The sequence below is a fragment of the Acomys russatus genome, chromosome 18 (assembly GCF_903995435.1).
Source record: "Acomys russatus chromosome 18, mAcoRus1.1, whole genome shotgun sequence".
In the NCBI taxonomy this organism is placed as follows: Eukaryota; Metazoa; Chordata; class Mammalia; order Rodentia; family Muridae; genus Acomys; species Acomys russatus.
The window spans coordinates 17385857-17413163 of NC_067154.1; the positions used below are offsets into that span (position 1 = coordinate 17385857).

The 27307-nt window shown below is 47.3% G+C and overlaps 1 protein-coding gene across 3 annotated transcripts in view; it reads right to left on the reverse strand.

Annotated features, from left to right (window-relative positions):
• The window catches only part of Lrch1 (leucine rich repeats and calponin homology domain containing 1), a 193488-nt gene extending 168387 nt beyond the window's left edge, over nucleotides 1-25101 (reverse strand). For all 3 annotated transcript variants that reach the window (XM_051160833.1, XM_051160831.1, XM_051160832.1), the window contains exon 1: nucleotides 24655-25101. In XM_051160833.1, the coding sequence (XP_051016790.1) occupies nucleotides 24655-24913 (259 nt within the window). In that variant the 5' untranslated portion in view covers nucleotides 24914-25101. The remainder of the gene's footprint in view (nucleotides 1-24654) is intronic.
• Nucleotides 25102-27307: the final 2206 nt, after the last annotated feature.

A 27307-nucleotide genomic window follows, 5' to 3' on the forward strand; every position in this document is an offset into this window, starting at 1 on the left:
GATAGATGATGGGTGGATGGATAAAATAACATTTTTACTTTATGAAGTGCAGGATGTGAACACAGTACTCACTGTGCCTTTTAAGGTCTTTTCAGGGTCTCATTACCTTCTCACTCTATCTTCATGACCCAAGAAATTATTTAACTTTTATCTAGTTTTTGTCACTAGTCAATATAATAATAAAAAAATGATGACATTTCATTAACTTTTTCTGGAGAGGTGCAAATAAATACATAATTCCCCCCAGATGGACACCAACCAAAGGCCAAACTATGATTTCACTTAAGTCCGATGTGGCAAAACAGTGAGTTAATTGGGCTTGCTTACAAAGCATGGATGACGAGCTACTAACATAAGCATGAGTGATAGCCCCACCCCATCAAAGATGGCGGCCTCGAGCACCATGGCTCCCACTTCTAATTACCTCCCACTTCCTACAACCTTCAGCATCTGCCAAGCTCACCTGGAGTAGAAGAAATAACTGGAACTGCCCTCCCCCCACACAGATGAGGATCTCCAGACCCTCCCCGCAGTGTCAACAGCTCCATTACCATTACCATAGATGTGTAATCTACTGCTACAGTTGCCATAAGTCCAAGATGGCATCTTGTTATGACCAGAGGAAAAAGCATTATAATATAAGATTGTAAGTGTCTTTCTTTCCCAAACTTTACCCCATCTATTCAGAGGAGCTGTGAGGTAATGATGGCATACACTTTTATTTCCATTTTATCTCCATCACTCAGAAGGCAGAGACAGAGAGATTTCTGTGAGTTCAAGACCACCCTGGTATACAAAGTGAGTTCCGGGTCACTCAGAGGTGTTCATATGGCACAAAAAGAATTTGCTTTTAAGTGATGACGTCTATTTCCTTCACTCATCCATTTCACCTTTCACCAAGGGCTAAGATACCCAGCCACGCGAGAGGCTGTGGCCAAATTCGACTCACAGACCGTAAAGAAGAATTGCAGTTAAGTCCCAGCATGCTTCAAACACAATGGAAAACGTATCTGGAAGGAGCATCGCAGCAGCTTCAGAGGCTGTGCATCTGCATTTCAGGAAGCCTGGAACAGGGCACTAAAGTCCTCCCTTCAAACTGCAGTGAGCTGTAGGCTAGCTGGACAGTCTAGGCAGAGAGCCCCAGGCAGTGCCTGAGATGAGAGTGGCCTCCCCCAGGCCTGGCAGGCCAAGGGACAGCTGTATCAGCCAAGAGCTATGTTCCCAGACTAGTGACAGAGACAGATGCATATCCCCGGTGAGGGAGGTTAAGAACAGCAAGGAGACCCCTCTCCTCTCTAAAAATAGCCCTTGTGTGGACATCGGAGTTCAAAGCACAGCTGTAAGAGAAAGGGAGTGGGAAGGTGTGGGGGATCAGAGGTTTAGAAAGGTGTGAGGAATTGTCACAAATCGCCCACCCAATGTGAGACTCTGACCTCATGTTGGCCACCAAGCCCACTACTCACATAGCCTAAGAATGTCATCATAAAGAAAAGTACACCAGCCAGTGAAAGTCACGGAGAGGTGAGCCCTTAGCATCTCCTCATCCGGGGAGGGTTTTCACATCACTCACAGCACTAGCATGTTCCGTGGACTTTGGCAAATATGTGACTCGTCCACTTGGTGGAAATCCAGTGTACAAAAGGCAACATGTGGAAGTCCCAACTGTCATACGAGTCTACCTGGCAGCCCTGTTAATATGCATGGCTGCAAACACCACTGACAACTGCTCTCGGCACACAGGCCCTCAAGAGAACCCCTCTGCTGGTAACAATAAAGATGGGTATGTATCCAAAGCCCAGCAATCACCTGGTGCTGAACAGTCAGTTAAACCTGCTGGGGCACCTATGCTAACCACCACCCGGCGTCACTACCAAGACTTACAGACGGTTATATAGATGCATTTTGATAACCCAGATTTCCGTATGTTATAACATTATTTTTAAAACATCATAAGAAAGTTTCTTTTTTCTAGGTAAAGACTTTTATACATATATATATAATTAATTTTTATTTTATGTGCATTAGTGTTTTGTCTGCATGCATGTCTGTGTCAGGGTGTCAGAGCCCCTGAAACTGGAGTTACAGACAGTTGTGAGCTGCCATGTGGGTACTGGAATATATATATATATATATATATATATATATATATATATATATATATATATATATATATATATATGTTTTGTCTGCATGTATGTCTGTGCATCACGTGTGTGTCTGGTGCCCACAGAACGCAAGAGAGGACACCAGATCTCCTATAACTGCAGTTGCATGTGGTTGTGAGCGACAATATGGGTGCCAAGAACCAAATATGGGTCTCTAAAATAGCACCCAGTGTTCTTAACCACTCAGCCATCTCTCCAGGCCTGGCCGGGGCTTTTAATACAGTAAATCACCCTAATAGAGGAGCTCTAGGGTAGCTCAGAACCCACCAATGAAAAAGTGACATGCCATTACCATTTACTTCTGATGCACACACATCAGCAGGTGGGAGTCGGGCCAGCAGGCCTGAGTTGGGTACCACAAAAGAAACAGCAACTAAGGGCAGGAAGAGGCACTAAGATGTGAAGCTGGCCAACTGGACAAGACTCACGGGGAGCCAGAAATCAGAGCGACGGCACTAAGGCCCCTCCTCTCCTCAATCCTCCACTCCAGAAAAAGAGTAAAGATAAGTAGGAGCGGGGAGAGGGCTCAGCTGGTAAGGCGTGTGCCACACAAGCATGAAGGCTGAGTCCACATCACCAGAGCACACTCACACTGAATACAGCTGGACGGACGCGGTCGCACGCTCACATGACCTAGCGCTGGAGACGGGCAGATCCCAGGAGCTCAGTAGCCAGCCAGTCAACCTGTGAGCTCCAGATCCGGGGAGAGATCCTTGCATCAGGAGAGAGCAGAGATTAAGGTGGGCGCTCAACTCTTACCACATGCACACCACGTGCCCCTGAACACACACAAGTAAACAATAAGAGGGCCTGTGGCTGCTATGCGCAGTCACTCACCTGTCATCTATCTTTGTTTGCTTGAGTGCTCTTTTACAAATTCGACAGACTGTGGGTTGTGCTATTCCCTCCCAGAACATACCAGGACATAGCATCTAGGCTCATTCTCCCAACAACCAAACTATAACTAACTGAAAGCCCTGCACCAGGCCCCAAGAGCCTGAAGGATGAAATATGGTTTCTCCCACGCCAGTCAGGCATACCATGGAGCAGAAGCTCTGGTTTGGTTTGGATGCCCCTTCTTGTCAGGGCCGTGACCCTGAGATAATTATTTAAACGCAGCATGTGGAGAGCCGGAAACCACCTTTCAGCACCAGAGGAAGGGTAATGAGAGATGCCAGGCTAAGCCCCTCCATCGAATGCTCAGAAAGTCTCTCCCCTCCCATAGGTTGTTGCGAAGGACCAGCAGAGTAATCAAACTAAATCTGAATCTGTTTCTTCACTAAGCAGCTAATGGGGTGCCAGGCCTCACTCTCTGAATCACAAGGAAATGGGGAGCCGATGTGCACCTGCCTCTTAAGACTGTGAAAAGGACATAAAGTGTGAAAAAGAACATAAAGTGGAGGCTCGTGTTATCTGACTCAAGTGAAACCGTTATCATCGGTACGATCAGGACTGTTAACTGGAGAAGAGACAAGACGTTAAAGGACACGTTAGGATCAGCTGAGTCACGGAGTCACCTTCCCTAACCTCCCAGCAGAGCGCACACAGAGATGAGCAGATGGGAGTCAGGCCAACAGGGCTGGAGGAGCTGGGTACCACAAAAGAAACAACAGCTAAGATTTTGAGATGATTTATAGGGATGGAAAAAAAAGCTTCTGGGTCTTGCCTTTCTGTTCTCTTTTATTTGGTAAATACAGCGAGGACAGAAAAGGTATGATCAAACATTAAGTTGGACGCCCTGAACAGGGAATCTATGAAGACATTAACGAGAAAGGCAGCTGGAGGCACAGCAGCCTTTGAGGAAGGCCCCAGCAGGATAAGCAGGGTGGCGCCGGATTCCAGAAACCCTGGAGACCCGCTGTCAAGCAGCTGAGCCTGAGTGGGCCAAGCAGGAAGAGAGCCAGGGAGAGGAATGACAGGCGGTGTGCAGGATCACAGCTGTGCCTTAGGAAGTTGGAAATGGACAGGCCACATGGTCCCAGCACTACGGGATCCAACCAGAACTCCCACGGTCCCCAGCAAAGAGCAGTGCGTTGTGAGAGAGGCGCGGCGGTTCCAGTTTCAGAATCAGACAACTGGGGCACGAACTCTGACTCCCTACCCCCCACCCCTGCATGATCTTAATAAGCTCGTAGTATCTATGAGCCCTGGCTTAGAGATGATAACAGCTAGCTGTTGTATAGGTTGAGAGGGACGGTTTACTCTCTACCATGCGGCATTCACAAAAGACAGGGCGATGCTTTCCCATCTTGAACTCAGCTAACAGCAACCCAGTGGGCACAAGCACACTTGGCTCAACACTAGTTTTTTTGTTCATCGGTTGTTTTGAACACAATTAAACAGATAATTAAACACTTATGAACAGAATTAAAATACTTCGCGGAGATAACTGTTGATGAGCTACCTTAAAGTAAGAAAATGAGAGCAGAAAAGCCATCCTTGCAAGGTAGGCAGCGGTTCACTGGCAAAGCCCCAGCTGCTCTATTATGAGACAGTTTTCAGCTGGGCAGCAACAAGGGGCAGAGGGCAGAGAATGTACGACAATGAGCCACTCTCTATGTGGGGAGAGAGCACATGCATGGGTGCGGCTTTAGTCTACTTTAGAAGGACATGACTTCCATATAGTAAAACGAACCCATTCTAAGTGTGTGGAGGGCTGACAAATGTATTCACCTGTGTCCTCAATGTTTCTATCAATACAAACATTCTCTTAGTGGACACAGGGGTACATGCCTATAATTCTAGCACGTGCCAGGCTGAGGCAGGAGGATCACAAGTTCAAGGCCTCGGCGGACTGTGTGAGTATACCTCTCCTCAAGAACAATAGTAAAAGCAAAGGCCCAACCACTTCCTCATTCCTGCCGCTTCCAAGGCCCCGCCCCCTTAGCAGGCTCTTTCTCTTTCCTCCCTATATCTGCCTTGTTATCATTACTTACATCATGTCTACATGACTACATATCCTTTCGATATATCTCATAATTTTTTAAAAAATAATGCTATATTTTGCTAGTCAAAATTAGTAACAAATGCCCAAACACCTCATCAAAAGGATTTCTTGGCATGGAGTGAAAGAGAAAACCCAGCCAAGTATTGTTAGTCCCTTCAAAGGACAGCAGTCCCGGCAGCTGGCAGAGATGACCAGGATAGATTCACTGATTTAACATGATGTGTGTTAGGTCTCAGGGAACCCTGGGACAGTCTAGCTCAGTACCTGTGGCTCCTCCCAGCACTTCTCACCCCACCCCTCACCCTAACTCTCCAGCCCGGGGGCCCAGACACCTTTCTTTCCTCTGATCCCTTTAACCTCGGCGATTTAGGCTCCCAGTCTCTTGGTATCTTGGTCTCCTGGCCTCTCAGCTCCTGCTTCCCCTCGCTACATCACTGTGTCCCCCCCCCCACTTCCCTGCTAATGGCCCAGTTCAGTCTGGACCCTTCCAGATGCCTCCAGATGTTTTTTCCCCCCTCACATCCACAATAAACCTTCTCCGCCACCATACCTAGGAACAGTCACATCCTCAATTTTCACTCAGCTAGCAGATACGGAAAAGTCACTTCCTTTTGTCCACTGCAAAGGATCCTTGAAAGAGTGTCACGCAGGCAAGATGACTCATCAGGTAAGGATGCTTAGCTGAGCTTGATCCCCACCTCCAACTCCCTGGCCCAGACCCACATGGTAGGACAGAAGTGACTCCTGCTGGACCTTTCCATCTGCACCACGGTGTATGCACACTCACACATATACACATAAATAAAGAAATGGGGGGGGGGGACCCTTAAAGATGGTGTCTACCAGGTGCCATGTTCTATGTGCATGGATAACTACAATACTTAGGAGATGTGTTTAAGAGGGTTTTAATAGTACCTAGGCCAAGCAAACGTTATATGCCAATCACCCAGTCAACCTGACTCATGAGCAGCCCCTGAGGTACCTCTGATGATGTGGCCAGATGTTCTCTCAGAAAGTGAAAGACTGATTGAGTAAAAGTGAAAGTATTCAAAGGTGTTGGAAGGGCGCGTGGATACACACACACACATACACACACACACACACACACACACACACACACACACACCAAGATTACAAGCTGTCTACCCAAGGAGAGAAGAAGTCTGAGACCCAGAGTCACCACAGAGAATATGGAGAACCTATAAAGTCACTTCAGGAAGATCAGGGCTGCCTGACTATGAACCCTGACTGGATATACTACCGTTGTCACTAGCCCTCCTCAGAGACTGGCATGAAGGGCTCCAACAAGCACGTGGGTGACCTGAGAACTCCCCCTGTGGGAGGGGAGCTCTCCAGTCTTTGTTAGCACACCAATTCAGGAGAGCAGTCAGTGAGTCTTCACAGCTGCCAACTGAGTTTCATAAAATAGATCCTATTTCAGCACATTCTGACTCATAACTGTGTAGCATAGTGCTGTGACAGGGCAAGACGGCGAGGAGAGGTTCCTCCGTCTTCTGGTCTTGCTAAAGCCACTTCAGCTGTGACTAGAATTTGCTCTCCTGATAGAGAATCCCATAGAAAATTAGCCAACTCCGTTCTAAGACCTGAGGTCAAGATGCCCCAGCTTCTATAAACTGCTCGCTTGTGCAGGACCCTAACTCCCACCCCCTCTCCTCCAGTAGCTGCTGAGCGAGATAGCAGGCGGTGGGTTTTACCTTTAAAAGCACCTTGGTCTAAAGGCTCCAGGCTACACTTGGGTCTGAATAGCTGAGTGTAAGTCCAGGCCAGCTAGAATAGACTTTCAACTGGCTGTCAACTGTCTGAGGGGTGGTCTCCAATGGGCTCTGGGAAGTAATACCTGTGAAAGTATACACAGTTACCAGGAAGCCTTACCTGAACCACAGCTAAAACTAAAATTAATTTGGATTTATCCAGGCTTGCTCACGCACCCACGTACTCACGCATACACGCAACTACTTTAAACTGCATGCTGAGGTTACCATCCACTGCTCTGAAGAAACTATGCAGAGAGAAAGATGCTTCCCTTTCTTTCAGTTAGATTCAAATAGCAAACCAACAAAAAGTTAGGGTTCTGCAATGCTAGGGATCAGGCCCCAGAGGTTCATGCCTGTCAGCATTCTGCCACTCAGCCCACTCCGTCCTCTGGCTCACTTAGAAGGTTTCCTTCTCTCTTTAGGGCTATGGACTGAGCCACATCCTCTACTTTTTTTATTACTTTCTGTATTGTGACAGGGTCTTCCTAGGTTGGCCATGAATCTTCTACTTGCCCTAACCCACCCCCACCACTGTCTCAACCTCCCCAGTGGCTGAAACTACAGCCCTACCATACCAGGCCTGGCTTCAAACTGACAAGATTTTAAATGCAACCAGGTGATGCACCAAGTAATAAAATGCACAAATCAAATCAATGATTCTTGTTACCTGGAAAGACAACTTTTAGCAGGGCGGTGGTGGCGCACACCTTTAATCCTAGCACTCGGGAGGCAGAGGCAAGTGGATCTCTGTCTCAACAAAAACCAAAGAAGGAAAAAGAAAAAGGAAGGAAGGGAGGGAGGAAGGAAGGCAGCTTTCAGAAAATAGGTATTTGTCACTTGTCATGCTCTGGGTCTTGAATTTCTTGGTCTCTGACCAAACTGATACCTGCCCATTTCTCATTAGAGAGATTTAAAGGCTAGTAAGATGACAATGAAAGGAACAATTGAGTTACAGTTTATACAGCCTAGTAGGAAACGTTTATACCCAAGCAAATAACAAACGTGTATCTACATTTTTATTATTTCCTCCTTTATTAAATGACTGTGTCAAGCCATTATACTTAGAAGCTTTTAATACATATCTTTCTTTAAAAAAAAATAATAACAAGTTACTTCCTTTAGAATTTTTTTCTTATAAAAGGAGTTGATAGTGGGATGACACACAGGAGAAGGCTATGGCTGTACTCTCTAAGCTTGTACCCAGCCCCTCTGCACACCGCTTCAGATGGGAAGTCACGTGGGTTAGGAATCACAGGCTGGGATGGCCTCCAGCACTCTACTACTCAAAGGCTCATCTGTCACAATGCCCTGACTTTGAGTCTCATGAGCAATGCCTCCCTCTCATCCATTTCTCCAGGGATGCCAAAGCAGAGGATGCTCTTTGGCTTCTTCAAGAGCTGAGGCCCGGGTGGGTACCACCTTCTCTTGCTCACAATGTACCTGGACCACCTGAGTTTCTCTTCTCAGAAACAAAGATGCTGGGTTTCTCAAGGGCAACCTGGGAACCAAATGGGAACCAGGCTAAGGGTCCTGAACCCACACAAGTGACACTGCTTAACACCAAGTGGCCCCTTATCTTTCCTTAACTCAATCTTCAGGGAGTGGTTACTGAAACGGCTTTTGTCTAAAGTTCAACACAAAAGGCCAAACACTAAGAAGAGACAGGGTTGAGTCTCGATATGATGTCAGCCAAGTACTCCCAGACTCCATGCTCAGTCCGGCTTCAGTCTATCCTCAGTCCGGGGGGGCAGAAGAGATGGATGCAGGATCCTGCTCATCGAGAGACTGTATGGCTCAGGAAATGCAGCCCAACATGCACAGAACCTAGAGCTCAGTCTTCACCATCATCAACTCACTCAACTCCCTCAGGACACCTTTTGTCAAATCAGACCGAAGGCCACCAACAAGCTGAGGACTGAGAAAAGGGGGGGGGGGGGGCGTGTGCACACAAAAGCCAAGAAAATGTGGTTCTCACTGTACCAGACTAGCAGTGTAATCCAGGACAAACACTTCACCATCTGTCTTGCCTGCATTCATAACACTACCACCTACTTCCACCTTCCCAAGTCTGTCAGGGGAGTAGAAACACCACCTCCACACACTGCCAGCTCACACACCCGCCCTTTTGGTATTAAAATTGCTTTGTTAATGTCACAATATTTCTAGGAAGCTAATCTTTCTGTGCCTTGTAAGACTGAATGTCTTTTCTACAAATGCCTCGTAATGGCAAATTCTGTGCCTAGTATTGATCTACACAACATACACACACACACACACACACACACACACACACACACACACACACACGGAGTCATTTGCTCTTCACAAGAACCCAGAGGATCAGCATGCTCCCTGAGGAAACTGAGGCACAGGAAGTGAGGTGCTATGATGCCCTTTGGAGCTGGATGAATTCCTAGCAGCTTGAGCCATCATCGGGCACCGTGCCAATGACAGGCTGGCACTTTACAAGCACTGTCTTGATTGATGAAAACTGAGCCACTTGTCCCCATGGGACCTAAGCTTCTGTTGGTCACCCATCCTAAGGCAAATCTGTTGAGCTCTAGTGTGTCCCCTTGTGAATCTACACAGGACCCAAGCAGGAAGGGGCATTTTTGTTTTACTTTTCTTTTTCAATAATTTTTTGAACTTTAACTTATGTGCACTGGTGTGTGAGGGTGTCAGGTCCCTTGGAACGGGAGTTACAGACAGTTGTGAGCTGCCATGTGGGTGCTGGGAATTGAACCCACATCCTTCGGAAGAGTGGAAGGTGCTCTTATCCACCGAGCTATCTCTGCAGCCCTCTTTGCTTTCTTTTTCTTTCTTTCTTTCTTTCTTTTTCTTTTGATCTTTTTTGTTTTATTTTGTTCAAGACAAGTTTTTCTCTGTGTAGCCTGGCTGACCTGGAACTTGCTTCGTAGAACAGGCTGCCCCCTGGAATTCAGAGATCTGCCTACCTCTCCCTCCTGAGTGCTGGGATTAAAAGTGTGCACCACCACTCCCAGCCAGCACTTTCGCTTTTAACAAATTACAAATATCACTATTAAAGACACTGAATAACTTCCTTCCAGTTCTAAAGTTCATAATTTGTAAGACAACAAACATTACAAAGGAGGGAAGCAAACATGGTAGCACATACCTGCAATCCAAGCACCTGAGAGTATAGTGACTTTAAAGGATTCTTTCTATACTGGTCAGTGAGACCTGCATTACAAGTGAATAACTAAATAGGGGACGTGTGTAAATCTAGGACAGTTTCTATCTCTCTGGGTGTGAGAGCCCACTCAAGGCACCCTGACTTGAGGCAGTCTTAGCTGCCCACACCAGTGGAGGGACACCAAGCTTAGGCCCACTGACCAAGGAGCCTAGCAAGGGGAGGAGACAGAGACCCTACAGCACAAACTAGGGATGGCTGGAGAAAAAAAGAGCCACTTTCCAGAGGCAGGAAGCTGCTTTACAGGTCGAAGGCCATGTCTTGGGACTCAGGGTATCGCTTCTAAATGTGGCCACGTGCCCCAGAAGAAATAATGAGTCAGTAAGTATATGTCAGCCCAACATGTGGACCAGAGCTCACCCCTCAGAACCACATAAAAAGCCAGGGGCCAGTTTGTCACCCTAGTGTTCAGGAGGGTGGAGACAGGAGGAAACTTGGAGTTCACTGGCTACATAGTCTAGCCTAACTGTTGAGCTCCAAGACAGAAATAGACCACGCCTTAAAAAAAAAAAAATGACAAGAGGTCCTGAGGAAGCACACTCAAGGTTGACTTCTGTTCTCCATACAGGCATGCACACCCGCATACACATGGACGGATACACACACACACACACACACACACACACAGTGCATACACCCCCCATATATATACCCAAGGAAAAAGAGCCAAGCCACGGTGGCACACACTCAGGGAAGCAGAGGCAGGCAGATGGATCTCTGTGAGTTTGAGGCCAGCCTGGTCTACAAAGCGAGTCCAGGATAGCCAAGGCTACACAGAGAAACCCTGTCTCAAAAAAAAAAAATAATAATAATAATAATAATAATAATAATAATAGAAAGAATTCACCATTAACACAAAAACCTGCATCTGGGTTGATAAGAGAAATCACTGTTTTCACAGGGAACCTGGAGGAGCAGATTCTAAATCACAAAGGTTGCTACGAAAAGAACGTTGTGGCCTACAGTTTGTGAACCAGGGCTGCCCAAAACAAGACTGTTAAGTGCTTGAAATCTCATTCACAAGGGGCCCGGGCAAGTCCCCCAAACCACAGGCCGTAAAACCCTGAAGTGACATGCGTATTATTAATCCATAACTACTGTTCGGTCTCATGTCATTCTCCCAGCTTTGGGCCAGATGTCACTCAAGATTTCTGAGCACTTCCAGAAGGCTGTGGGGCCTGGCACAAGGTTAGTCTAGCCAAGTATGATCTGAGACCTTCACAGAGGGACAGAAGGCTGCCCTCCATCCCCTGTGGCTTCCCGATTCCACAGCAACAGCAATTTAACGCAGGGCAATGAGAGGCTAAGTTAGCTCAGGCACCCACCACTTTTGCTACGTGACCTCAGCCAAATGAGGGAATCCTCTGGGACTCACTGTCCTCGGCGTTAATGACAGAGAGACATGAAGAAGGGGTTTCTAGGTGTCTACACAGCCTCTTCAGAAGACAAGAGAAAGGTGTGGCCAGGGTGACTAAGCCCCACCCCTGCTTAAAGCAAGCATTTGACAAAGAACACATATTGACGCAGTATCTGGCATCACCACAGTGCAGGATAACCACTCTCAGAACAGCTCTAGTAGGTAATATTAGCCCAGACTGAGAGGTAAAGAAAGCAATGGTCAGGATTTATCTGGCCAAGGAGACAAAGCTTTCAGCATCAAAGACCTCAGCTCAAGTCTTAGAGACTAAAATAAATAAGTTTTAACCACTGAGCTCTCCTGACAGTAGCCCCTCTAGCTAAGGGCTTAACATCTTTATCAGCAAGTTAACACTTGTTACTAAGAATACTTAAGTATGTAAAGTACTTGCAAATGCATTACTTCTTTAATCTTCACCAGAGTCTATGAAAAAGACAAAAATACATGTCTTTTTAATATATAATAAAACATTAAAAATAAGATAAAATATTAAAAAAAAAATCCACCCCTCCCTATATGTACTAGGTATCCAAAACTATTGATTAGGGCTGGGAGATGGTTTAGTTGGTAAAGTGCCAAACATGCAAGCAGGAAGACCTGAGGGTCCCTGGCACCAGGATAAAAGCAGAGAACCAAAGCTTCTAGTCCTATTGCAAATGCTGGGAGAGACAGATCCCTGAAGCTCCCTGTAGCCTAACATTGAGGTTCACATCCAGTAAGTTAAAAGTGTGATGTTTTTCATTTGCAAGTCCTTTATAATAAAGTTTTAGGGCTGGAGAGATGGCCCAGCAGTTAGGAGCACTTCATTTTTACAGAGGACCAAAGTCCAATTCCCAGTACCCACAAAGTAGCTCACGACCATCCATAACTCCAATTCCAGTGAATCTGACACCCTCTTCTAGCAAGGTACACATATGTTGCACAGACACATGGGGACAAAACACTCATACACATAAAACTTTTAAATCTAGAAAAGAAAATTTTAAATTAAAAAAAAAAGTATTTTAATAAATTGTTTAGTAAGACTGATGGCACCCCACGTAGACCACTGGCACATGCGCACACGCACATGCACATGCGCGCGCACACACACCATAAACCGACTAGTTTTTATTTATTCATTTCTTTTGTTAATATATATTTGCTGTACAAAATATTGAGCATCACCACATTATCATACATGTACATTCTGTGCTTGATCTTGTTTAAACCCCCGTTATCCTCTACTGGTCCTCGACCCTCACTCCGGTTCCCTCCCCTTTCTCAAACAGGCCCCCCCCCCCCCCCCCCCACTTTCAAATCCTTTTTTTTTAAAAACCTAGATTCTGGATATGAGAAAAAAAACAAGCAACATCATCTTTTTTAGACTGATTTATTTTGCTAAACGTGATCTCCAGTTCCATCCATTTTCTTGCAAATGACATCTGTTCTTGGTGGCTGAGCATGGCAGCATTGTGCGTATCTGTCATGTTTTTTAATCTGTCTATTGGACATCTAGGCTGATTCGTAACGGGGCTATCATGAATAGTACTGCAACAGGCACAGGTGTGCAGGTGTCTCTGCTGTACACTGACGTGAACTCCTTGAAGTGTAAATCCGAGAGTGGTGCAGGTGGGTCCATGCTGGTTCCATTTCATGGGTTTTTTTTTTTTTTAACGTTATTTTTATATAGTACATGTGTATGTGGCTGTGCCTGAGTATACATATGTGTACCACATGCATGCAGGAGCCTACAGAGATCAGAAGAGGAGTTGGATACCCTGGGACTGAAATTACAGACAGCTGTGAGCCACCATGGAATGCTGGGAACCAAACCCATGTCCTCTGCAGGAGCAATAAGTGCTCTTAACCACTGAGCCATCTCCCCAGGTCCCTATTCCTTGGTGTATGTGTGGTGTGTGGTGTGTGTGTGTGTGTGTTTTGTTGTTGTTCTGTTTTGTTTTGGAACATCCACAATAATTTCCATAGTGGCTACAGTTAATTTATATTCCCACCAACAGTGTATGAATAAGGGTTCCCTTCCTCTGCCCCCTCTCCCCTACTCTCCCCGCCACCCCAAGCTAACAAGAATTTGCTGTTTGACTTCTCTTTAGCTAAAGGGTCTCATTATATACCTTGGGCTGGCCTGAGCCATGCAACATAGCCCAAGCTAGGCTCCAACTCCTGAGTGCTGAAATTACAGGCATGCAGCACCACACCCAGATTTATTTACCAGTTAAGAACACCACCCTACCCAACTTTTTCTAACATAAGATCTAGAAATCAGACACGAGTCTCCACAGCACATTTTGTTTACCAGTTTCTTCATCTGCTACTTGATTCAATAAAATGTCCATCCACCTCTTCCAGAACAGAATCGCTTATGAGTCATTTGACGTACAGATGTATGTATGAGCTGGGGGGAGGGGGAGGGGCAGGCAGGGACAACAGGACAGAACAGACGGCAGAGCGACCTCATGGGAGATCCAAGATAACAGATGAAAGTGCAGAGTGTAAGTGCACGAAAGAGAAGTCAGATAAGCACTGGAATTCTCTCTCACTGTTCCGGTGCTGGGCCTGGAAGGAACACACACACACACACACACACACACACACACACACACAAATCAGGAAGGTCCCTGTCTAGCCACTCTCATGAGCCAGTGCAGGAGGAAGAACCATAAACCTGGGGACAGCAGAGCACTTCCCTCCCTTTTTTTTTTTTCTGGGAGGGAAACAGTCCAAGGTCCCTGGTGGGTGTTGAAAACCCAGCCAGTACTCAACTCTGTAGATAGACTCTTCTTCCTGTCAACGCACGCCTATGCTAAAGTGTAATTTCCAAATGCGGCACAGTGGGACATAAAAGTCAGTAACAAAGGGGGCTAGAGAGACGGTTCCGCCACGCCGTTAAGAGCACTTGCTATTCTTGCAGAGGGCCAAAAGTTGGTCCCCAGCTCCCACATCAGGCTCACGATCTCTTGTAACAATGCCTTCTTCTGGCCTCCTTGGGCACTTGAACTTACATGCACTTACCCATACACAGACACAAATACACATAATTAGAAATAAGACAATTATTTAAAACAAAACAAACATTAACTAATAAAATCAAAACATCGTAACAAACGGGGTCTTTCTTTTTATGGGGTATGTATAAACATTCTGTGCACATGTGTATGTGTGTGCTTGCACATGCTGAGGCCAGAGGACAACCTCAGCTACTACTCTGCTCCATCTCCCCCCCGCCCCTTTTCAAGACACACTCGTTGGCCTAGAACTCACCACATAGGCTGGTCTGGCTGGCCAGAGAGCTCAGGAACCCAACTGTCTTTGCCTCCCCAGAGCTGGGATTAAGAACAGCACCCTACCTGGCTTTTTATAACCTAAGATCTAGGAGTCGGACCCGAGTCTTGATGAGCACTTTACCGACAGACATAGCTCCCGCCTCATTCCCTCAGGCAATGTCTCTCTACCTCAACACACACACACACACACACACACACACACACACACACACACAGTGCAATATCCTCTATACTATACTCACCTTTCTAATGCTGACATAAGATGACACAATGCCCACATCTGACAGACAAATTGAGCAGAGTGATGAAGGTCCCTGCGGTGAGTCGCATTGCTACACGGGGGTGGGTGGGTGGGGGCACCTGAACACAAGACTGCTATACTGTATCAGCTGATTAGATCACCAAAAAGATTGGTGGCATACATGGGTAGCATACAGAGCATAGAAACATTAAGCACATCTCAGCCAGGATGAAGTCGAAGGGGGCTTCATCGCATCATGCCATCCAGAACAGCATACAACTTAAAACGTATGGCTCTGTTTACTTCTAGAATTTTCCATTTGATACTCAGGACAACAGCTGGCCACAAGTAACAAGAACCATGGAAGTCAAGTCACTGTGAGGCAAGGCTACTAGACACAAAGACGAAAATAATGAAGTACAAAAAAGCACAAGGAGGGCTAGAGAGATGGCTCAGTGGTTAAGAGCACTGCCTGCTCTTCCAAAGGTCCTGAGTTCAATTCCCAGCACCCACATGGCAGCTCACAACTGTCTGTAATTCCAAGATCTGACACCCTCACACCAATGCACATAAATTAAAACTAAAAAAAAAAAAAAGCACGAGGAACTGGCACAAATAACTCTAGTCTGAGATGCTAAAGACGAGGCTGTCAGGAAGGCAGCTTGCTGTGGACAGGCCGGTGACTGCATGGAGTATGAACTGGACATGCAGAATTCCGAGGGGCAGTGTAGAGTGGGGACATATGACCAAAGATGCAGAAAAGCCAAGATGAACACGGTCTACAAGAGGCAAGGCAGGCCGTCTATTGACAGTGCAACTACGAACTGTCACTGTTGCCTGCAGAGCTCAAGCGGGTTAAATCAGAAGTAAGCTAGACCGATGCCCCAGGTCAGGAATACGGAAGTTGCATGACACACCATACCAGACAAACGCCAAAAACACAGCAGAGTTATCAATGGAGCACATGACGTAGCAAATGCACAGTGCCCAGGGGTCTGCCATCAAATGTGAGGCCACTCAGGAAGCTGGAGAGTTTAAAAAGCTGGCACAGGAGGCCAGAGCTCTTCGAGAGGCTCCTGCCCAGTTCATGGCATGCTCTCTGTGGGGACCGTGCAGTTGGGGGAGGGGGAACCCGGGGGAACCCGGGGAGAAGAAAAAGCCCACGACCTGTTCCCTCCTTCCAATGGACCAAGTGCAGTGTGTTGGCTTCAAGTCAAGCAAGCTCACCTGCCCATGCCAAAATCACAGTGATAGCAAAGCAATTAATTTCTACTTAAGGGGGAAAAAAAGTGGGAAACGGAAAGCAGAGGGAACACTGTTGAAGGCCAGCCAAGACTGCATAGCAAGTCCAAGGCTACATAGAAAGTTCTAGGCTGGCCCAAGCTATGTAAGAAGGCCCTGTCTTAAGAAAGAAAGGAAGAGGCCGGGCATGGTGGCACTGCCTTTAATCCCAGCATTCGGGAGGCAGGGGCAGGCAGATCAGTGTGAGTTAGTTCGAGGCCAGCCTGGTCTACAAAGTGAGTGCAGGACAGCCAGGGCTACATAAGAGAAACCCTGTCTCAAGAAAAAAAAAAAAAAGAAAGAAAGAAAGAAAAAGAAAGACAGAAAGGAAGGAAGGAAAGATGAAAGAAAGGGACAGAGGGAGGGAGAAAGAAAATATTTTGCGATGAAAATCAACACTGTTATTCTGATTTCTTTTGTCTTTGCGCCCCTCCCCCACCCCAGGTCAATTCCTTCCTTATTTTAACCAGTTTAGGAGTACACAGCTGAGGCAAACCGCCAAAACACAGAACTCTAATCAAAACTGCATTTCCCGGCTCAGTAGTTAAGAACCCTTGTTCTTGCAGAGGACCCATGAACCCATGAGGATTCATTTCCCAGAATCCATATGGAGGCTCACGATCATCTCTAACGACGGTTCTAAGACATCCACCCCCCTCCTTCCTGACCTCCACGGGCACCAGGCGCACACGTGGTGCACAGGCATATAGCCAGGCAGAAGATTCACACGCGTACAAAATACAGAAAATAATTACAACACATTTCCCTTCTCTATAGATGCTATGACATGCAAAAGCTGTCCAGTTCTCACAGCTGTCCGCTTTCTGTTCATGTCCACCATCTCTTTCTTCTCCAGTACCCCAGTGTTTCCGAGCGCACTCTCTCTCACTAAGGTATGCAGAAGCAGGCCCCTGCACTCCTGAAATAAGAGGAAGAACAGCACAGCCGTGCTTCCTGCTTTGGTCTACTCTGATAGACCCAGTTTTCCTAAACTAAGTCTGACTTCTAGTTTTCTTTTTTTTTCTTGCAGTCTGTTTTTTTTGTTTGTTTGTTTGGTTGGTTGGTTGTTTTTATTTTGCTGAACAATTCTCACTGCTTAAAAAAAAAAATCATAGGAAAATTCTGGCACAAAAATAAACTTTGGAAGCGGGGCCCTAGTGCCGCACGCCTTTAATTCCAGCCCCAGGGAAGCAGAGGCAGGTGGATCTCTGAGTTCGAGGCCAGTCTGGTGTCAAAGAGTCCAGGACAACCAGGACTACTGTACAGAGAAACCTTGTCACGAAAAAAAAAAAAAAAAAACAAACAAACAAACAAAAAAAAGAACTTTGGAGTTGAGGAGACGGCTCAGTCAGTGAAATGCCTGTCATGCAAGCCTGAAGACAGGAGCTCGGATCCTCAATACCTACTCACCCACTTAAAAGCCTGGCACAATAAGGTGGAGATGGGAGTCAGATTCCTGCAGCTCATTGGCCACTGGATGAGCTGAGGCTCGGTGAGAGACCCTGTCTCAAAAGGTAAAGAGCTACAGAGGAAAACACAGCAGCAGCAGCCTCTGGCCTCCACGTGCATGCACATGCACACACATACAAACACACATATACACACATGCACGCACGCATGCACGTGCATGCATGCATGCACACATGAATGCACACACTAAACAGCTTTCATGCAATGCAACAGTAGCAACTGAGAGAAGCTAGGCTTCCCACAAGCTGTGCTATCTCACTAAATAAAGTACTCAAGCTATGGAAATATAGTTAGGTTTTACAACTTAGAGACTTAAATTCTTGTTTTTGTGTTTTTCAGACAGGGCCTCATTCCAGGGTGTGTGAGACCAGTTGGCTATTAGAACTTTTATAATCTATAATAACTCTATAACCCAGCCAGGGCAGTTAACACAGACTCAAAGCCAAACAACTGACATGATCAGGGAGAGCTCATCAGGTGCCTACCCCAAGGCTAACGTCTCTCTAAAATTAAACACAAGTTTCCAAATGTGTGAACAGCTCGAGTGTTGGTTCCTGACTGATGCCTTCGTAACCACTTCTGCCATTTAATTCACTGAATCTTGGCAGAGGCACAAGGGGGGGGGGGGGGAGTGGACAAAAGAAACAGGAACAGGAAGTAAACATTGCTCTGGCTCGGGCTTCCCCAAGGATTTTATAGATACGGAAAAAAAAGTAATGGGGATAGAAAGGACTCGAGGGGGGCCGTGGGGGTGACACAAGACAGCTTTAACAAAGCAATGATGAAGATGAGTTAAGGACAGAGAGGCCTCAGTAAGGAAAAGAAACGAACTCCAAAAGGCATCTATACAGCCTTTAAATACAGAATGACTCACCAGCAATGTAGAAAACTTTGCAACTTAGAATTTTTCTAAGTCAACACTTAAAATTAAAAGTGTTCAATGGTTGGATGTGAAGCAAATTTTGGCCTAAGAAGAACCCGCAAAGACTGAAATGTTACCAGAACTCATGGAATCACCGAAAGACTCAGTTCTAAATGAGATCAACAGCTTTGGGCTGCTCTCTGATGGAGAACTAGTTTCCCAGTCTATGCTTGTTTGTTACTATTTTGGAAGCATGTGTATGCTGCTGCCTTTTCAATAAATCAATCTAACATGCACACTGGTAGGAACCGTTGGGCCACGCCACACCACGCCACAGGGGACAGCGCATCTGGGCCACGCCACACCACAAGGGACAGCGCATCTGGGCCACGCCACACCACAGGGGACAGCACCTCTGGGCCACGCCACAGGCGGACAGCGCATCTGGACGTGATTCAGATCCCCCACGTGTCCTGAATCACAGTGCTTTAACAGCTCCTAGAGCAGAAGTCCTCTGAGCCTTGACAGGGAAGAAATTAATCAGCAACAGAAGAAAATATGAAAAGGGAGGGAAAGGGTAGAGCTAGTGGTTCCTGAATAGACATGTAGTTAAACTACATACAATGAGCAAACGCATTACGATGACTACATGAGCACAGGGGAGTATTTAACATGGATAACTTAACAGTGGCTGTTAGCCACTGATCAACGCTAATTAAATTCAGGGATCACCCACAAGAAGTCACAGAATCAAAAGGGGGGCTCATTGCGAAGAGGGAGCTCAGGCAGAGGGACAAGGAGAAAGTAATGGGGTAAACCTAAAAAACACTACACACATGTATAAAATTCCCTAAAAACTATTAAAAATATAAGTGACTAAAAGATGTCATCGATCACCAACAAATCTATTCAGTGGCAGAAAAGCAACTTATAACTAGATATATCCATCCATGGAAGAACACAAATGTTTGTTTGTTTTTGTAGGTAGTGGTGGGGTGTTGGAAGGGGAGATAGGGCTTTTCTCTGTAGCTCTGGCTTTCCTGGGATTCACATGTGATCTGGCGTAGTGGCACATGCGTTTGATCCCAGCACTCAGAAGGGAAGGCAGAGGCCAGTGGATCTGAGTTCGAGGCCAGCCTGGTCTACAGAATGAGTTCCAGGACAGCCAGGGCCACAAAGACAAATCCTGTCTTTTTAAAAACCAAAAGAGAAGAAAAAGAAAATGTGGTTTCAAATGCTTCACTGTGTGTGTGTGTGTGTGTGTGTGTGTGTGTGAGAGAGAGAGAGAGAGAGAGAGAGAGAGAGAGAGAGAGAGAGAGAGAGAGAGTGTCTTCAGGGCCCAAGTTACTACGGAACAGAGCATGTTATCAAAACCAGATTTCATTATCAAGTTCTCTGTGGATTCCAATGAGCTAAAATACGCTCATATCCAAGCACTCTGTGGCTACGGGGTGGGGGTGGGGTAGGGGACGTCAGTCTGCCACAGATAAGCTTGCCCCCAGGTCTTAAATTTTCATAGATGCTGAAGCAGGGTCAGGCAGGTGAGGATGACAGCCCCACCCCCTCAAACAACAGATCATAAGAGCTCCAGGCTCTGTTGCCTACCCTGTAAGGTAGGATGGGGTGAGAGGACACACCAGGGGACAGGCCTAAGTACCCTCTCTTCTTTTAATGACAGGTTCTCCCTCCCCATCCTGAATTCATCTTTCCAAACACAGAATGCACGCGGTCGTGTCTACCCACATCCACCCTGCAAGGCCCTGAAGGACACCCCACCTCTACCACAGAAGCCTTTCCTACTCTGAAGACTGCACACAGGGCCCGGTACTGTCTGGACACCCACTCGCCTTGTGGAGCTCCGGTGGCTTCCTGAACCTTCTACTTGTCTTTTCATGTCTTACACTCTGCAGCTCCAGTCCCCCCCCCACCCCCCGACTCAAACACAAAAACACACATTGCGGGGAAGGATAGGGGGGCAGTGAGGGGGGCGCAGGGGGTAGGGGTAACAGGGTCGCATGATGGGTAGAGCACTTGCCTAGAAGGCCCCAGGCCCTGAATCATTCAACCTAGTGTCTCAAATGTGCTGGAACTACTCTAGCACCTAGGGACAGGCCAGGCCCTTGTTTTTACTTTCAGTTTTGAGATAAGCTCTTCCTAAATTCCCCCGGACTGGCTCTGAACACACTTTGTAGTCAGGCAGGCCTTGAAGCTGTGATCCACCTGTCTCAGTCCTTAGTAGCTGGGATCACAGGCCTCTTCCATCAGGTCCAGCCTCAGTAAGTATTTATGCCGCATGGCCAGACAAGCTGTCCATTTCCCATCCCGTCTTAGGAAGACACTGAGAATGACACACTCCGCCACCCAGTTACAATACCAGCCTTGTCTTTTTTGTTGTTGTTGTTTGTTTTTGTTTTTTTTTTTTAAGGCATGGTCTCACGTAGCTCAGGCAGACACTATATATTGATGGATGACCCTAAACTCCTAACCTTCCTGTACCCCTCAAGTGCTGGGATTACAGGCACGCGCCACCAGGCCTGGCTTAACCAATACCAACTTCCAAAGTCCTGCACGAGGGTTTTCCTTTTTATTGTCTAGAGCCTTATGCACCAGCCACTCACAGGTGTCTTTTCTTTTCAATGCACTTTACTGAGTCATACAAATACCCTTTTGATGTCCTCCGTCTGATCTGACACTAGAGGGAATGGGCGTGCTTCACTGTATTTCTTCTCCTCGGTGCAACTCTGTGCTTCCGTTTATACTTATAATGGGTCATTATGTACTCGTTATGAGCAACCCCAAGGCCATGTGGACCATGTGGGGTGTTTAGAAAACAAAGATACTGCATGTATCCAAAAACCCCTCTTACTCATCTTGAAAAATAAACTGCTTTGTTTTGTTTAATCTCCTTCCTCAAACCAGAATGGAAGCTTCATAGGGACGGGTGAAGGGGTGAACGGCTATAGAATGCACCTCCAAGAAGACCCCCCCAAATTCTACCTCTCTCCACTATCGCCCTCAACAGGAACGCTAGAGAGCCTTAAGGATTCAAATCCCTAGTCCATGTCTCAGTAGGGGTGTGGTTCTGAGCGGGCTGCCTGGCTTCTCTCCAGGTTGCTCTACCTGGTAATGAATCTCCAGCTGCGCTCCTGAAACAAAGCACTTCACAGTTAGCCAAGTAGGTACCATGCCCACATCAGTTCGAATCCGGGCTAGGGCAGTTAACACCTGCGTCCCTGTCCCCACCCACTTCTCAAGAAGCACACTTGCAGACTGCCTGCCACAGCACAACAAATCCTGTTTCCATTGAAATTGAGGTGAATGAACAGCCTCAAAGCAAAAGCGGAGGCTTTTTGTTCCTTTTGGTTTGGGTTTTGGGTTTTGTTTGTTTTGTCTGTTTTGTACGAGTGAAGTGCACACTTTGGGTGACAAGGGCCTAGACCTCTACTGAGCAGCTCAGGGCCTCTCATCTGTGACTTTTACATCTCTGCTCAGTTGTACCATGTCGCCCAAGCGTGAGGTGCTGTCCGCCACTGGAAAAGCTACTTTCTACAAGACACAAAACAAATAGCCTGTGACACATAACAGAGAGAAAAGGCTTTCTCTAATCCCCACTACCTAGAAAAATTTATGAAAAGGTCTTAAAGGTCGTCACATGCCACCCTTAGATATTCTGTGGGAGCCCAGGAGAAACCACTATGTGTATGAGATTTATTACTCCCAAACACTCGTCAACTCCCTGAATTCCTTGTGTGCAGGAAATGTCAACATCGCCCACTGAATGTCCTCACGTTGCTTTGTTGCTCTAACAAGTAATGCCCAATTAAATATACTCTTTGATGGGCTTAGGGGCGTGCAAACAGGAGGAGTGAACGAGTCAGGGCCTCACCGTGTAACCCAGGCTGGCCTAGAATTCACGAGTAAGTCCAGATGGGCCTCCGAGTGCTGGGACCACAGGTACAGGCCCCACATCCAGCCTAAGTATTTCTGGAGAACAGAGAGGAATGGTGTGTTTATACTCAGCTTTTGACCCGAGTCAAAGAAAGCAATCCTTAATTTAATCTTACATGAAGCAACTGACTCTTTGGCTACCTTCCCACCCACCCCCCTTTATTACAGCGCTTTAAGTAGCTACATCTTTGTAGCACAGGCAGACCTTCAAACTGTGATCCACCTGTTTCTGTCCTGAGTATCTGGGATTCTTTTGCCTCTTCTACCCCCAAAATAATATTGTAAATATAAACAAATAAAATTAAGAAACCTCTTGATTTTACCTAGTTAGGAAACTTAGGAGCATTAAATGTATGTCAAAGTCCTGAATAAACACCTGCAACACCCACCTTACACAACCAGAAAGAACAGGAAAGACCTTCTACAAGCAGTGACCACTCATAGGGGCTGTCACTGAAAGGTAGACATGGACACACACACACACACACACACACACACACACACACACTTTTAAAGCAATGGGATTCTCAAAGAAGCACCAGCCTAACACACATGCCATCTTTACCCAACTTTGGGAGCAACCGTCAGCAATTACTCAAGTGTTGGAAAAACCTAAGCCTTCTACTGAAGTGCACAAACATGTTAGTATTGCAAGTGCTGGCTCTACTTTCTACAGTTCACAACTATTCTAACTATGGAAGAAAGGAGAGTGCAGGGTGGTTTTTTTGTTTTGTTTTGTTTTGTTTAGGTTAATGATTCTGGCGACTCTGAGAATAACTTCTACTTGAGAAGCTATAACTATGAGGTCCTATCAAGAGAGCCTCTCCAGCTGTTTTTGAAAAGTAAGTTCTGGAATTTCCCCCTCCGCTTGCCCATTCCAGACAATCCTTAAATCTAAATATCACTGTTTAATGAATGACCCCAGAGGAGTGCTTCTGGCCTCCAATGAGTTCAGAACTGCATCTAAATCTTCAGTTGGCCCTCCTGATAAATAAATGTTCATGGAATTAACGGGAAAACCTAGCCTCCTCTGAAAGCCACAGCTGGTTCCCCGGCCCCGCCCCCTAGTCTTCCTTTATAAGAGGAAGCTGACACAGTGGAGCAATCCAGAGCCATAGAGACCTGATGCACGTCCGAAGAAGCAATGACAGTTGTGAGGTCGAAGCTGTGGCTCAAAAATGGGGCACCCAGGGCCCGGGAAACGCTAGGTGCTCGCTCACCCGGGTACAACCCGTCCCGCAAGGAACGAAACCGGATGATCGGAAATCAAGTCAGATCTGCAAACGGGTCTCAAGGCCCCAAACCCTCTTCCACCACCTTCCTTCCTGTTTATGGATCTGCTCCCACAACTCCGACTACCAAAGGGAAAGCAGACATCTCCGAAATATGTCAACACATGACACAACTTGAAGAAGCCGGCTGCTCTTTGGCGCGAGTTACAACTTGCCTGGCTCGCACTGGCAAACAGGCTCACTTCAATTACTTTTCATTTACTTACTACCACACGCTTCCCTTCCAGGGTGCCCCCCCCCCCCCGCCCCGCCGCCGCAATAGCCGGGTTAGTGAGAACTGCGGAGCGCGGGTGGAGGGAACTGAAATGTGTGGGCGGAGAGCCAGCCACCAGGCTCTGCTCGCACAGGCGCAGAACCAAGGCTGGCACCGCCTCTCCGGCTTCAGCAAGCCACGGTCGCGCAGCGCGCTAGCCGGGGCCGCGACACTACGCGGAGAGGACAAGACTGCCTTGGGGGCTGGCCACCTTTGTCTGGGCTTCCCCACCCACCAGGACGCAGAATGTTTCCACAGAGAGGTCCGTGACCCAGTTCATGTTCAGGACTTGCTCGAGGTCGCCTGTGATCTCCCACTTGCCCGCGCGCCAGGCACCGCTCCTGGGCGCATCTCTGCGCTCCTGCACCACCGTCACGGGTCCCCCTATAACCACCATGCGCATAGCACAACCCACACTCCAGCCCAGCCAGTCTTAACAGCACACTCGGGCCCCGCGGGAAGATAGAACAGCCGCGCACACGCGTGGGTAGCCCCAGCCATGTCTCACCTGCCTGAACCGTGTCCGAGAGGTCGTGCCCCGGGGCTGCAGTCCTGGGAAACTCCTTCAGCTTCCTGGCACTCAGGTTCAAGCCCCCAGAGTTGGCCGCTTCCTCTAGCGCGCGCTCCAGACCACGGTTCAAGGGCAGGTTGAAGCCCGCGCCGCCGGTGCCTCCGTGATGCTGGTGGTGCTGGTGGAGATGCGGGTGCAGGGCGGTTACCGAGAGGGCGGGCGCGAAAGCTTGGGGTTCGCTTCCCGGCGTCGCCATCTTCTCCCGGTCTCCCGCCCCGCCGCTCCTGCGTGGGGGGTCACAGGTTTCCCCGGTGGCCCCGAGTCCCCGCTGCGCTTCCTCGCAAAGCCGCGGGACGGCGGGAGGGGCGGCGGGCTGCGCAGAGCTAGAGGTGGCGGTTCAATCGCTACGGTTTCCAGCCCGGGAAGCTGAGGGCTGCGGCGACGGCGGCGGCGGCGGCGGCGCGCATGTGTCTGCTCGCGCCCGCGCCTCCACCCGCCGCCCCGCCTCCGCGGCTTCTCCCCGCTCCTCCCCTGACGCTGACTAGAACTGGCTGCGCGTCGTGTGACTTTCACTAGTGTCTGGACCTTTCGGGGTTTTCACTCTGCGGGCCTGGGGGGGCAGAAGGGGGCGGTGCTTGTTGTTTGTTTTTGTTTGTGCAAGCCGTTTGGGAAAACCACGGCAAGAGATGAGATTTGCAATACAAGGTCAAAGGAAGGAGAGTAGGTCTGGCTGACTGACCCAGAGTTTCCCCCAAAAAGGCAGGGGGGCTTGTTTTGTTTTGTTTTTCTTTTTTCTTTTCTTTTTTTTTTTTTTTACTGTGGGTTTAACCTCACTGACGCCCCCTTGGCATTTAGGTGCTTACCACACAAATTCTCTCATTGAATCCAGGAAGTCTGTGAGTGGAAAAATTGCTTCCTTCAATTGACAGAGGAAGTTAAACTGAGCGGGAGATCACCCCTGCAAAAGTGGAATAAAATTCGAACCCGCAGCCCACTGTCACCAAGATTTTGCGCCTTCACTGCAGACCACAGGGACCAGACTTCAGAGAAAATAGACAAATCTAGAAGAAAGTCTTTGATGATAAAATACATTGTCATATGAGAGAGAAGGACAGCTTGAGCCCCAAATTAGCTAGTACCCCAAGAGTTAGAAACCAATGACCCACATTTTTTTGGTTTGGTTTAGTTTGGTTTTTTTGAGACGGGGTTTCTCTGTTATCTTGACTGTCCTGGATTCCCTTATGTAGACCTGGCTGGCCTCGAACTCACAGCGATCTGCCTGCCTCTGCCTCCCAAGTGCTGGGATTAAAGGCGTGAGCCACCACGCCTGGCAAAGGCTCACATCTTAAACCTGAAGTTTTCAGTATGTACATTGTCCCTATGGGACATAGGAACTGACATGTCTGGTTGCAGTCAAATGTACTGCTATGGGTGACCTACAGTGGGCGCCCGAGCCAGAGCTTGCACACCACGGAAGAGGCTGAGGTCCTGTGTCACCTAAAGGCCGCTCAACTGAAATACTGATAAAGCCCCACTCCCTCCCCACAATTTGAGAGCCAACTCCCTGGTACTGTACCCAAAGCTTAATATTCTCTATGGGGTGACTTGGCTTGGGAAAATGAGGCCATATGCCTCGTTTCCAAGTACAGACAGGTACAACTTAATCATACATACAGTAATGCAGACCTAAGATGACCTAGGCAACAGCGTGGAAGTAGTGACCTCATGGGCTCAGCCCTAAGTATGACGTGATCTATGTCCCTTGCGTAGACTTTACTACAGGGCTACTACCCTTAATTCCTGAGATTCCAGGCTGAGAGCAAATCCTACTTATCCCGGAAGAAACAGGCGCCACCTACTGGTGGGCACAGCCCACCTCCTGAGTCTCTGGCTCTTCTCCCTTCAAGTCTCTCAAGGCCTTTAAAAACTATGCTTCAAGCTTAGTTTTTGTTTCTGTTTTTGACCCTGTTCGGTAGGCTGTCTCTTCACTCTGTTGCTTTCCTTTATGGTATAGAAGTATTTTTATTTCATTCAATCTTGCTTGTCAGGTTTTGCAGTAATTTCCCATGGGCTTACGGCTCTTTTCAGAAAATCCTTCCCAGTGTCTCTAATTTGAAGGGTTCTTCCTGATTTCTTTGACAGTTTAAGGTTTTTGTGGAGTCTTACATTAAGGAGTTTGATCCATTTTGAATTGATTTTTTTGGGGTAGGGATCCAATTTAACCCTTATATATGTAGAGTCCAGTTTCCCAGCACCATGAGCTGGAGACCTTTTCTCTCCAGTGTGTGCTTTGGGCACCTAGTGAGATAGCCGTAGCTGCAGCTGCACTGGCTCATTTCTGAATCTTCTGTTCCTCTGATTTGCAGGTTTCTGTGGCAGCACCATGCTGCTTTTCTTCCTGTGGCTCTGTGATACCTTAAGTCATGTATTGTGATTCATCCAGCATTATCTTTTTCTTCACGATTGCTTTGACTACCCAGCGTCTTTTGAAATTTAGGTTGTTAATATCTAGAATGTTAAGAGAATGCAAAAAAAATAAAAAAATAATAAACACCCAAGGAAACAAGCCAATCATCAAATGGACAAGTGAAATGAACAGACACTTCTCAAAAGATAAGATACAAATATATTAAAATATATATACATGCAG